This window comes from Gossypium hirsutum, chromosome D11, assembly GCF_007990345.1.
Source record: "Gossypium hirsutum isolate 1008001.06 chromosome D11, Gossypium_hirsutum_v2.1, whole genome shotgun sequence".
Taxonomy (NCBI): Eukaryota; Viridiplantae; Streptophyta; class Magnoliopsida; order Malvales; family Malvaceae; genus Gossypium; species Gossypium hirsutum.
The window spans coordinates 72,118,872-72,132,664 of NC_053447.1; the positions used below are offsets into that span (position 1 = coordinate 72,118,872).

The 13,793-nt window shown below is 31.8% G+C and overlaps 1 protein-coding gene across 6 annotated transcripts; it reads left to right on the forward strand.

The window, feature by feature from the left end:
• Positions 1–9,046: 9,046 nt before the first annotated feature.
• Positions 9,047–13,352, forward strand: LOC107940432 (uncharacterized). 6 transcript variants are annotated; one of them, XR_005920874.1, is made up of 7 exons: positions 9,047–9,111; positions 9,299–9,637; positions 10,625–10,887; positions 10,969–11,007; positions 11,384–11,413; positions 11,599–12,220; positions 12,659–13,352. XR_005920874.1 is itself a non-coding variant. In XM_041105266.1 (6 exons), exons 3-6 carry the CDS (start codon positions 10,672–10,674, stop codon positions 11,815–11,817), a joined length of 504 nt encoding a protein of 167 aa, XP_040961200.1. In that variant the 5' UTR covers positions 9,047–9,111; positions 9,299–9,637; positions 10,625–10,671; the 3' UTR covers positions 11,818–13,352. The 6 variants fall into 6 exon arrangements, 2 of the variants coding, with proteins under 2 accessions (XP_040961200.1, XP_040961201.1); XR_005920873.1 differs by having other exon boundaries at positions 11,599–11,971; XR_005920875.1 differs by having other exon boundaries at positions 11,603–12,220.
• Positions 13,353–13,793: the final 441 nt, after the last annotated feature.

Here is a 13,793-nt window from a genome sequence, read left to right on the forward strand (position 1 = left end):
AGGCATGGGTGTGAACTCCTTGATGCTGAGTGCAGGCATAAACTCTCAAGAGGAAGAGTTCTCAGGTGATTCGTTTCAGTGATTTCACTATGTGATCTATTGGGCTTATTTATTGCTTTGTTTCTTTAGTTTTTCTCTTGCACACCCGACCCTGCTCTCTCTTTTTTTCACTGCGGTTTTACTCGTGCCAAAATGAGCATAGCTAACATTTCATCCCCTGAAGATAGCTATGGAAGATCTGGAAACTTGTTACCACCTGAGAGACCGACACCAGCAATCAATCAGAACTTTCAAGAGGGAGATATTTCATTTGGGAACTACATGAACAAGAATGGAGAGAACTTTCAACAGAGAGAGATCGAGAACAACATGATGTCGAGATCCTTGATGCCGAGTGCAGGCATGGGTGTGAACTCCTTGATACCGGTGCCGAGTGCAGGCATAGGTGTGAACTCCTTGATGCCGAGTGCAGGCATAGGTGTGAACTCCTTGATGCTGAGTGCAGGCATGAACTCTCAAGAGAAAGAGCTCTCAGGTGATTTGTTTTTTTGGCCCTCAACAAACTCAACAGGCTTTGGGAACCCTGATCCTCCTATGGTATGTTATGCATTATTTTTTATTTTATTTAATGATAAGGTGTAATGTTTTTTACTGATGACACATAAAATTTATATATCAACGGTACATCAAAAATTACTCTTATAAAAATTACTTGCTCTTCGTGCATCTTTCCGGTTAAATTTTTCTTGCTGCTGTTTATTGTTATTATATTGTTGTTTTCTTATGCGAAATTTGTCCTTCAATCTAAAAAAAATTGTTGAAGAAGTGCCAAATCAATTGAATTCTCCACCTACAATTGACACCTTGTTACAACATATACTTTCCTTGTATGCCCTCAAACTCACAAGCAACATTTGCAACAACAAATTCTCAGGAAATGACTCATGATTTCACTATGTTGAGGGTTTAAGCTTTTCGTTTCAATGATTTGTTTTAATCTAAATTTCTCATATCCGTGTCAAGATGGGGATGTCACACCTTGAAAATCCCTTTAAAGATATTGGAGACTCGTCACACTATGGGATAACGACACCAGCAACCAATCGGAACTTTCAAAATGGAGAGAACGAAGAATTGCTCAATCATAATCAGACAAACAATTCGCGTATAGGCATGAAAAGACACTTTGAAGAGCTTGACAAATCGAAAGCTAAAAAAAAGGGCACAGAGGAACAGTACAACTCCCAACAATCACCAATGCGAAAAAATAAAAAATTTACCAAGGAAGAGCTTGTTGAAAAGAAAACTGGGCCGCAAATAAGGTTACTATACAGACATCGGATTGACAGACAGATAGCACAAGTAAATTCTCTTAATTGAATTTAATAATTATTGTTATTTTTTTATGTATATATATTGAAGGTAAAAATGCCACTACCAACGACTAGCACGGATTCGACTCTGTATTATTGGTTATACTTACTTTAAGTTAGTTTATTATTGAAAAGTGTTTATGAAAAACTATTTTATAAAAGTTATTTTAAAATTTTTGATAGTGTTTATTACCCGTGTTAAAAATTATTTCTAGACATATGCTGTAAAGTAGAAGATTTAATGAGAGAATAAAAAAAAAATAGTTTCATTTAAAGAACTTTTTCAAAGGTCAAAAGTTACAAAATTTAACTTCTTGGTTTAGGTTAAAATCCCACTTTAAAATTGAAGGTTGATTTGAAAAACGGTTTGTTTACACAAAATTTTTTTGTTTGAAATCATGGTTTGGGCCGACAAGTGTTTTTCAACTTCAATAGTAAACAAAGTAACTAAAATCTGAGAATGGTTTTTACTATCGTAGTAGATGATCCAAAAATATGCTTGTATAGACAAGACAATGTCAATATGTTTGTTTCTATTAACACCTATTTTGTGTGTATGTTTTGGGAAAGGAAGGACAAGGAGACAGATATGAAATCAGTGCTCGTCAAGCCATGGCCAATGCAACCGGATGTGCAGGGCATTCAGCAAGAGTTCCATGAAATAGTTAATGCCAATTTAGAACCAGAAGAGGATAAGGAAAGATCGCTCGAAGTAGCATCCAAGTTTGATATATTACAGCAACAACGTAAAGAGGTATGTTAAACTTTTACAATTTAATTACTCAATCTAAGTCTCCCATCTAACTTTTTAATTTGGTTTTTCAGCACTCAACAACAGCTGGGAACCGTGATCTATTGGTATGCATAATTTTTGTTTTTTTAAATTTAATGAGATGTGTCATGTTATTATTTATTGATTATGCATGAAATTTATATATCAATGGCAGAAATTATTTTATGGACTCTTCCCACCACATGAACCATGGTCCCTTTACCAATTATTTAATGATATTTTAGCAATTTTTTCATATAATTGACACATAATTTTAGTAATTTTTTAACCTTGAACCCAAACCTCGAACTTGAACCTAGAACCCTGAACCTTAAACTCAGTGTTTAGGGTTTGGGTTCAAGATTCATGTTTGAGATTTGAGGTACAGGACTCATGATTCGGGGTTTAGAGTAAAAAATTACCAAAATTATGTGTCAATGACATAGAAACGATTGCTGAAGTATCATTAAATAATTGGAAATGGACCATGGATGATGTGGTGGGAAGGAAAAATTATTTTATGGATCCTTCCCACCACATCAGCCATGGTCATTTTCTAATTATTTAATGACATTTTAGCAATTTTTAAATGTCATTAACACATAATTTTGGTAATTTTTTAATCTCGAACCTTAAACCCCGAACTCAAATCCAAACCCCAAACTCGAACCTCTAACCCTAAACTCAAGGTTTGGAGTTTATGTTTAGGGTTTGAGATTTAGTGTTCATGGTTCAAGATTTGAGTTTGATATTTGAGGTTCGAGATTTAAAGTTCAGGGTTTATGTTTAAGGTCTGGGGTTTGTAAAGTTCATGGTTTATGTTTAAGGTCTGGGGTTTGTAAAGTTCATGGTTTATGTTTTGGGGTTTGAGTTACAATGTATAGTGTTCGAGATTCACGGTTTGGGTTTGAGTTTCGGATTTATGGTTTAAGATTTAAGGTTTAAAATTTGGGGATTGGGGTTTTTAAGGTGAAAAAATTGCTAAAAATATGTTTTAATGACATGAAAAAATTTATTGGGATGTCATTAAATAATTAGAAATGAACCTTAGTGAGAAGGGTCAATAAAATAATTTCTCCTATGATAGGAGCATCAAATATTACTTTTTTATAGTAATTCTCTTGTTTCGTGCACTAGATTTATTTTTAGACTTAGAGATAAGGCATTGTATCTTTATCTTCTTTTAAGTTTTCTGTCCTTTATCTTTATCTTAATGTCTCATGTCATTCTTGAACTTGCCTTTCTTACATTTTTCTAATTAAATTTCAGGATTACATCGTGAATCATTTAGGTTTATATTTCCAGGATTCCTTCTTGGAGAAATTAAAGGAACAAGTATGATACATGTATATATATATAATGCATTGGACATTAGCTGACCCAAGTAGTATTTGAACATAAGCATCTTGCAATATTCATCATCTATGATTATTTATTAGACACATGAATTTGTTGAAGACGTGTTCGTAATGACATCACATTAAATCCCAACTAATCATAGACATACCATTCTCATAATTTATGGTTTTCTATGTTTTTTGTTTCAGTTTTCTGCAAGGTCCCCATCTCTACTCTCTGCTTTTTATGGTCTGAAACACCGAGTTTATGACAAAGGCAACAACAAAGTGGGGAAAGAAAGTTTCCCAGGCTTACAAGAAGAGTTGCAGAAAATCGGTTGGGAGGAAGTTCCAAGCTTCCTTCAATCTATTGTGAGCCGAATCGAAAAGGATCGTGGAATAGTTACTGATTTTACCTATAAACCAACTCAAATTCTGGTTTGTGCTGCAATAAAAGAGATGGAAGATTTTCCAGTTGAGAAATTGGACTTGGATACGTTGACAAAGTGGGGGGCTACACTTAATAAGGCCAAGGAACTTGGTTTTCAAGTGGGATTTGCGGATGATTTGTTAAAGAAGAATTGTTTTGCCTACTTAGCTTGCACACAAGTTTCTGGATGAGACTAAAAAAAGGAGGTTGGAGAAATCAAAGGTGGATCAGCTCTCATTATTGAGAATCAAAGGGTGTTTTGCATTTGCAACAAAACTCCCAAAACTTATTTGGTATGATGTACTTTGGGTTTCTACATTTACTTTTCTCTATTTGAACTATATGGTTTTGGGTGTCTTGCATGGACTTGGTGTTTTGCAATCATTTATACTATATGATTTTTGAGTCATTGATATATTTCATCACCATGTGCTCATCTATGTATGAAATTGTGTTGGTTATTTTACCTAGTTTATTATGTTAAAATCGTATGTTTATACACATTTTAATAGGTTAATAATTTATCTTATAGATTCCAAGATTTGGCCAGGTCCTGAGGGTCGTTTGGAGGTGTGGCTGTCCAGTGCTTAAGGCTGAAAGGGGTCCAAAATATTATTTTCCAATTAATAAGGGGCCCAAGGCTAAAAAAAGTCCAAAATAATGTTATCAATTTAGATGTCTTAAGGTAATCTATGCATATACAATGAGATCGAATTCAAACCTGGATATACCAATTAGGTAAGAATTAAAAAAGATTATTAAAGGCATTACATTAAAAATTATATAAAATTAAAGTTTTAAAGTATTTCATATATACGAAGTTATTAAAAAGTAAGGGTAAATTTCACTAATACTCACCCAACTATTAATAAATTTATTTTTGGTCACTCAACTATGAAAAGTTACAAAATGGTCTCTCAACTATTAGTAAGTTTATTTTTTGGTCACTTAACTATGAAAAATTATAAAATGGTCACCCAACTTCTTATTTTTTGGTCACCAGTTGGCTAACGAATAAAATGAAAAATACCCAAAAATCCAAGATAGCTTTTAACAATAGAAATGGATGAATTTTTAACATAAAAAACCAGTTTACCCTTTAGTCTAATGTACATGGACTACTTTACCCATTTTTTAGTAGGGGCGAAATGCAATCTAACAAATTTTGGTACAATCTATCAAACCCCAACACACGAGCAAGAAAAGGAAATTTTTGGTATACCAAAATGGCCAATGATTTCTACTAGAAATATTGGTACCTCATTAGTAATTTTGGTATTAAGTTAAAAATTTTGGATATTTGTAAAAAAAATTGATATACCAAAATATTTAACAATATCCGTTGATGTAGACCCAAAATTATCTTTTTAGAAGAGTTCTTAAAATATCTCTTTTAAAAAGAGAGATTATTTAGAAGTACGATCTAATCTAGAAAAAAAAGTAGTAATAACTTTTTTGAATTTAAATCCTCACTTCCCATGATTTTGCAAAGATCAAAATTTTCATATCATCGGATTCATCAAACTATTTTTTAAACAATCTCATTATATGTTCTGATTATATCTGTTTTTTCACGATCTTAATTTTTTTTGGTGAATTACAAGAGGGGAGCAAAGCTCTAACAACAACACAACTAACGCGATTTGAACTCAAAACACCTAAAATAATGAAAATCCTAATCATTAGTCCAATACACGATTACTCACCGTCTTTAGTCAACAGTAATGGAAAAAGCTAAAAGAACAAATATAGAAAACAATAAATTGTGAGAATGACGTCCGTTGACCAGTTTGTGTCCCCCTGGATCTGCATGTTTTTGTTGGAAGGCTTAATATCCATTTTGGTTCTCCATTGTTTGTCAGTCGTGTGATTTGGTCCTTAATTCAGTTTTAATTAATATAATTTGACTCTGATTTAATTTTAATTTAGTCTGTCTTACTTATTCGAATATTTTGTGTACACTTGGTGAAAAAAGGAAAGCCTCTGATTTTATTCTCAACTGTCTCGACTAAATTGAATTGCATGAGTGGCCCAAACGATCTGATGTCTAAGACATTATAAAAAAGTACCAAGAAATTAAGAGTGAGTACGAGGATTGCAAATTAACAGAAGATAAGGCGAAGCCAAGATTACTTGAATTAATAGCGAAGCTTACGAAACTAGAACAACAACGATCAAAAGAGGTACATCAATGTTTGAAACTCAAAGAAAATTCTAAGTTTGATTTCAAGATCTTAAATTTTTGGTTTTTTCAGGACTTGGATAAAGTAAGGGAACTTGATCCAACCTTTGTTAAAAATATGGTATATGCACACTTCTTATTGATATTAACCAATATAGTCCCCTTGGCTAGATGGGAAAATTTTCTTTTAGGCTCTCTCATAAATTAAAACATTAAATTCAAGTCTTTTTAGCCTTTTAATTAAATGGAATAGTTGTCTTTTTGGCCCAATGAACATTAAAACATTAAAACATTAAAAGATAAGCACAGATAATAGTTGTTTGATACTAAGTTTGTTGAGATGGAGAGTGTCTAGGCAGGTGCGGAGCCAACACCAACCCTCATAAAATGGAAATTTTAACTTTTGTCCCTTTATAATTTATAAGAATTTATATTAATATATGATAAAATTATATTTTAGTCCTAAAAATGATAAAAAAAATTGATTTAATCATTTAAAAATTATAAAAATATAAGCTATTAAAATAGTAATATTATATTTTTGCTATCGTAAAAATATACAATTTTATTATGCTTCATCTCAAAAAAAATTTTAACGTGTCTAAGAGTGATTTATTCGAAAATGGCATGAAGTTAGTAACAGTAACTAGGGCTCCGGTAATCAGATGGGAAGCAAAAGGTGAGAAAAAACTAAAAATGATTGTTTGGAGTCTTCACCTTTGGGTTATGTCAAGATCTAACACCTTCGTTCGGTCTATATAGCAATTGCTTCATCGAGACTGAGAGGTACGCATTATGCACACTTACAAAGAGGGAAATCGTGTTGCGGATGCAATGGCGACGTTGGCAAGATACAAGAGCCCAAAATCTCACCATTTCAATGTATCTCGGATGAGATTTTACAAGTTTTGCATTATGATGTTTCTAGTTCAATGTAGAGGTGGTAATCAAGGTAGTTTGAATCAGGTTATTTTGCGTTCAAATTTTTTTAATAATATTAACAGTTGAACCTGAATATATTTTAAATAAAATATATTTTTTGATGATTTAAAATTTATATTTATCAAACAATCTAACAAGGTTTCATAATTAATTTTAAGTAGAATATTAAACAGATTTTATAATTTATATTCAATGCTTATTTTTTCAACACTTATTTTGTCAATTTATCGAACAACCTAAATTCCTAAAAATAAAAATATAATATCTAAATTTTAAATTTATGAAAAATACAAATATTTTGTGATCATATTTAAGAAGAAATTCATTATCAAAAAGCATAAAAACAGCCGTTAGCGGGGAAGTTGGAAGCCACTATGGCTAGGAAAGTTCATCAATTGTACTTTAGAGTTCAGTCAGCATGATTCCGGATTTCACGTGTCGGGATGCAAACTTGCAACCACAAGATTCCATTTTGGAGAAAGGATACCGGAAAGAGAATAATACGATAAATTAGATTGCAAATAGAGGCGGGACTAGAAACAAAAAAAAAGTTAAGGGTAAATTACAAAATAATCACCTAACTATTTAAATTTTTTTTGTCACTGGTTGGCTAACATGAAAATAAAAATACCCAAAAATCCAAGATGGTTGGGTGACTAAAAATAGATAAATTAGTCTTTGTATGCTAGATTAAAAAGTAAATTAATTCTTCCATTAAAAATTTTATTTATTTCTACTGTTAAAAATTAGTTCATGTATGTCAACATGAGATACACATGGCACGTCATGAGTCATTGTTTGGTTATTTTGTCAACTATGGCAACTTTTAACAGTAGAAATGGATAAAATTTCTAACAAAAATAATCAGTTAAAAAATTCAGGTGTAGTCGTGACCGTCGTTGAAATTATTCTATTAAATTCTTTGGTATGAAATTTTAAAATAAAAAAACTTAATAATGTCATGTAACAATAAAAATAACTTTAAAAATACTTATTAGGAATTTTTTTAAACACCCATTCAAGTTGCCATGATTAAATATTCTTTTCTGTCGTAATATTGTTTTTAGGAAAAATTGATGACAACATTTTAATTGAAATAATTAATAGTAAGGTAAAAGTATCACAGAGGCCTTTGTAATAGGAATCCGATTGCATTTTGCCCCATCTACTAAAAAAATAGCAAATTAGTCCACATAAGTTAAATTAAAGAGTAAATTGGTCTTTCTATTAAAAATTCTATTTATTTCTACTATTAAAAACTAGTCTTTGTAAGAGGTTCATGTGGCATGCCACAAGTTACTATTTAATTATTCTATCAGCCATGTCAATTTTAACGGTAATAATGAATAAAATTTTTAATAAAAATAATTAGTTTACTAATGGCGAACCTTAGGACTAGTTTTAGGGTGGCAAAGTAAAACTTAAAAAAAAAACAGTTGTTAGCGAAGATTTCGAAAACCACAGTGCCAAAGAAAGTTCATTAGCTTTTTCATGCATGAATTTTTCCTTGATTTAATTATTGATAATTTTTTTTGTCACTCAATTATGAAAAATTATAAAATGATCGCTTAGTTATTTAATTTTGTTCTTTTTTTGTCACTAGTCGTTAAATAGTTAACAGAAGGTTGAAGTGATAACTTTTAAAATTGGCATAATAGCAACTTTAGTCTTAAATATTTATACATTATTTCAATTTAGTCTTGATTCTAGAAAATCTAACCCTTAACATTTACACATTATATAATTTGGTGTTTTTTTATAGTTTTATTTTTCCTTGTGACCTCTTTCATCTAAAAAAACTTATCAACAATTGAGTGACTACTAATGAAATTTACCCTTTAATAACGATATCGGACCTAATAATACAATAAAAATGATTCCCCAGAGAGGGGATCAAACAGAGTGGGGACCGTTTTCCTTCCCTGTTTCCAGCTTTTTTTTTGTCACTCTATTTGAAGAAAAAACAAAAGCAGACATAGTATCCAATGACCCACTTGGCCTTCTTATATAATTAGACCCCCTCCAATGAGTAATCTTCGGCAAGCAGGCGACACTTTCTCTCTTCTTCTCTAACAGTAAGTACTACTAAGTTTACGTGTTCATTATCATCTCTTGCTTTGATTTTTTTGGATTTCTTGAGAAGATTTTGTTTCATATAATTTTGCTTCAATGATTTGCTTCTTCTTAATTTATATCTGAATGTTCGATTGTATTGTTTTTTTATTCAACGATTTCTTCTGATCCAAGTTAAAATTTTCCCAGATCTGTGCAAGGATGAGCAACGGTTACAGTTTTGGGAATGACTTAGATTGGAGTCTCAATCTCGATGATCTGATACCCGAGGTCGCGAACGGACCACCATTTTTGTTCGAAGAGCTCAACCCGTCGATGTCGAGTGGAAGCAAAAAAAGAAACCGGGATTTAGATCCCGGTAACTCACAAGAAGCTAATGGAAAAGTCAGGAAGAAACAACGCCGGTGTCCGGGAACCTTTTATACCGGTGAATCATCAACATCCCGGCAACAAGAACGTTTGAAAGGGAAAACCGTGGCGGGAATGGCGAAGGTTTACAAGGATCGAATTAGCAGGCGGACAAAGAACGTAAGTCTCTTAAATAAATTCACATTATTATTATGGGCAAATTCCACAAAAGGTCACTAAACTATTAGTAAATATATCTTTTGGTCACTTAACTCCAAAAAGTTACAAAATGGTCAATGAACCATTTGAAAGTTATCATTTAAATCATTGGAGTGTTAAAATCAACACTTGTACCAACCAAAATCTCTCATTTCCTTTCTCTTTTACAGTTTAAATTTGTTATGAAGTGACTTTGAAAATTACAAATCTGTGAACCAAAATCTAAATAGTTTTCTTTTTCTTCTCTATTTTTCTACTCGTTTATGAGTACTGATTTGTCATACCAATCGTCAAATCGTCGCTTGGAACTCGCTAGCTAACCTTTAAAAAAAACTTAACATCCTAATAACTTAAATACAACTTTTGAATAGTTTAATAAGTTTACCGTATTGTTATTCACTTTGTATATATTACGGGTAAATTAGGATTTAAGCAGTTTTTATTTTCTAGGGAAATAAACTAAATTTGGAGAAAAACGTGTTTAAATTTGGAGAGAAACAACAACGTGTTTAAAAAGGCCTTTTACATTAATATGTGTTTTTTTTTAACAACTTAACACATTAATTTTTTTTGGGTTAGATAGATAGATTTTAGTATTTTGTGTTTGAGTCTCGGGTTTGATTTTTTTTTACTCACATCTTTATTTTTTATTTAATTTTATTTTAATTTTTTAAAAATTTTAATTAATAATTAATTTTTTTAAAATAATAAATTTGGGAAAACAGCCTAAATCCCTAATTAACTTTTAAAAAGTGCTTTTTTTTCTAATTTAACCTATATAAAACATCTAATAAGGTATTTTTTTTTTCCTAGGAGAAAAGGTGAGGATGATCTTCACCTCGGAAGAGAATAATACTTTATAATAGATGCAGTTTGAAAACCTTTGTATCAACAATACGTATGCATTGTTTCTTATCTCTTGCTTTCTGTATATTTGGTAAAATGAAGGACAAGATGGCAGACACAGAAGTTATTATAAGGATAGTTTGTAACATATGGCCATTAATGCCTCTCATCTCTTACCACGAGTTCTCGGCTCCCTCGAGCAAATCAAAACGCAATGGCCAATCCGACCTGACCTCCAACACATAAAGCAAAAGATTCAAGAAATAGAGAGCAACTACAAGGATGACAGTTTAACCGAGGAGGCAAAACGAAGATTAGTTGAAGTAGGAGATGAGTTGGAGAGATTAGATCAAGAACGGCTAAAGGTACGCTAATTTTTACGAATTTTTGATTACTTAGTTTCTATATTCCAAGTCTCCAATATAACTTTGTAGTTTGATTTTCAGGATTCAACAAAAGCAGGGAACCTTGATGCAGTCTTCACGGTATGTATATTCAACAAAAGCTATTTTCAACTATGTTACTCGAATTTAAGCGTGAGTGTCAAACGTAACTTCATATTCAACTCATTTTGAATGATTAGATTTAGTACTTTTATCTAAATATATAAATCAATAATGTCTTTCCCTCGTTACTAGACTTCTTTTTCAGACACAAAAAGTCATTTTCAACTATTTTACTTTATTTTAGATGTATTGGATGTGGGTTTGCATCTAATAGGGGTATGTTTTCTTTTCTTGTTGAATCTTTCTAAGTAATATATATGTATTTGAAACTATAAACATAAAAAAAAATAATGCATATCTTAATTCATCAAGTTATTTGTTTCGATTATTTATTTTCATTTCTCTTAAATTTCAGGATTTTAGCATGGGGACTCTACAAAAAGAGGTACGATATACATACATATGTGCATGCATAGATTGCATATGATTCATGTTTTAAATATAATGCATATTATATGATAGAATACATAAAAATGTAAAATTAAAATTCATGTTGTTTTATATTTTTCAAATACATATCACATCATTCTTATAAATTATAACCTGTTTTTTTTTTTTAAATTGTTCTAGCTAGCTTTCTTCAGCATGTCTGTGGCTGATGTCGACGAAACTACAGCAACTAATCATCTTATTATTGTTGATGAAGATCAAGACCAGCATCATGGAAGTTTGCTAACTCCTCAAGTGTTACACTCTAATTTTAGCGATCTGAAAAACCAACCTTACGACAAAAGGCAACTGTTATGCCACCTTCATATCACCTACGACCGCGGCTCGCCACACCATTGAGCACACTTTCATCATGAGCTGCCTCCACTAAAAGCGCTTGAGATTCTTCAACTGTGCAAGTCACCTACATTATCATGTCATCAATCTACAAGATTACATCACCGTCGCTACAAAGAGATAGGATGTGACCCTACCGCCAGCAAGATACTTACACGTAACATCACTTATGTCTCATATATAAACTTTCTCACCTTGAAGGAGGGATGATCCTCACTCCCTCTCTCTCTTCTCTCTCTTATTATCCTTCATCTCATTATCACAACAGCTCTTCGCCTTTCAAGGGTGAAGCACTAGTCACCTCTGTCAACTCTTCCCCTTGTTGATTCCTGATATCAACAACAAATTGTATAATTCAAGTTTTTCCTGCTTCTCTAATCCTGCATAGACTTTTGCATTTAAAACAGTAAGTATTGTTGAATCTTCTTAAGCACTAAGATATATATATGTGTGTGTGTGTTTAGCTACAATGCATATCTTACTTGACAAGTTGCGGAGAGTCTAAGAAAGCAGGTATGATATGCAATGCATATACATAAATACATTTATATTTATACATTATTGCATTGCACATTAACTAGCTATTTAACATTTGAGAATTTGGACTTCAAAATATGATTTGGGTATTAAAAATAGTGCATGTTATGTGATAGAATACATACAAATGTAACATTTATGATTTTTTTAAACCCATGAATTTATTAAATGCATGGTAGTAATGAATTTGAAATTCACTTTTTATGTAATCTTATTAAATATCAACTAATTTATATATAATCATACCCACATCATTCTCATAAATATGACTTGTTTTCTTTCTTCTTCTTTTTTTGTCTTGTTGCAGCTTTCTTCAACATGGCCATGGCTTATTAGTGCTGCTCAAGATCAAGATCGTGGAAGTTTATTTACTTGTGAGGAGTTGCAGTACTCTAGTTTTAGTGAATTAGAAAACCAACTTTGTGACAAGGACAACAAGAAAGTGGCTGTTACCGACTTCCATGGCTTAGAACAAGCATTGAACAACATTGGCTGTTATAAAACACCGGACCACCTCAAACCGATTGTGACCCGAATCGAACATGTTCGTGGAAAAGCTACCGATTTTTTCCATTACAGTATTCAAGTTCTGGTTTGTGCCGCAATCAAAGAGATGGAAGAGGTATCAATTAAGGAATTAAACTGGGACACATTGAAAAAATGGGCAGCGACACTCAACCAGGCTAAGGAACTTGGTTTTGAAGCGAGATTTGCTAACAATCTGTTGCAGAAGAATCTGTGTTCCTACTTTTGTCACTCGAGGAATTTTGGACGAAACTGAAAAAGAAAAAAAAAGGGTTTTGGAAATCAAAGGTGGCTGCTGAGCTCTCATGCTTTGCAGTTGCAGTTGCAGCAAAATCTTTGGTAAGTCACCATTAGAATTGAGCTTTCTTGCATTTGAGCGTTTTATAATTACTTTTCTCTTAGACTATATGGTTTTTGGGTATGAGATCGTGTGTTTGTATTGTGTTTTGCATCGTGTTATAATTGCATTTAGAATATTTCGTATTTTTATAATTTTTGATAAGATGAGGATTTAAACTTATTCTTTAGAAAAATGAAGATTCCGGAATGGTTCACGACTTAAGAAAAATAACACTCCATCAGTGTATCATAAGTTTATTCAAGTTGATAATTATTAGAATTATATAAATTCTAAGACATTGAGATATATATATATTGCCATTTCATTATCTAAATCTTCAATTTAACTTTTAAGCTTGGTTTTTCAGTGTTAACATTAATGGAAGACAATTAATAATGGTTGCCATTAACATTAATGGGAGATAATCAATAATGACAACCACCAACTTTGGAAAAGTGGCAAGGGATAATTTTTTTTTGGTCCTTGAGATAATGGGCTATTTATTGTTTGGTCCTTGAACCTCAACTATAAATAGGCCTTCTCATTTCTCATTTCAATTCATCCCAACCAATCTTTC

Coding starts and splice junctions, on each gene's coding strand:
- LOC107940432 (XM_041105266.1), top strand. CDS start 10,672: ATGGCCATTAATGCCTCTCATCTCTTACCACGAGTTCTCGGCTCCCTC. Junction 11,008..11,383: donor ACCTTGATGCAGTCTTCACG/GTATGTATATTC, acceptor CTTAAATTTCAG/GATTTTAGCATGGGGACTCT. Junction 11,414..11,598: donor TGGGGACTCTACAAAAAGAG/GTACGATATACA, acceptor AAATTGTTCTAG/CTAGCTTTCTTCAGCATGTC.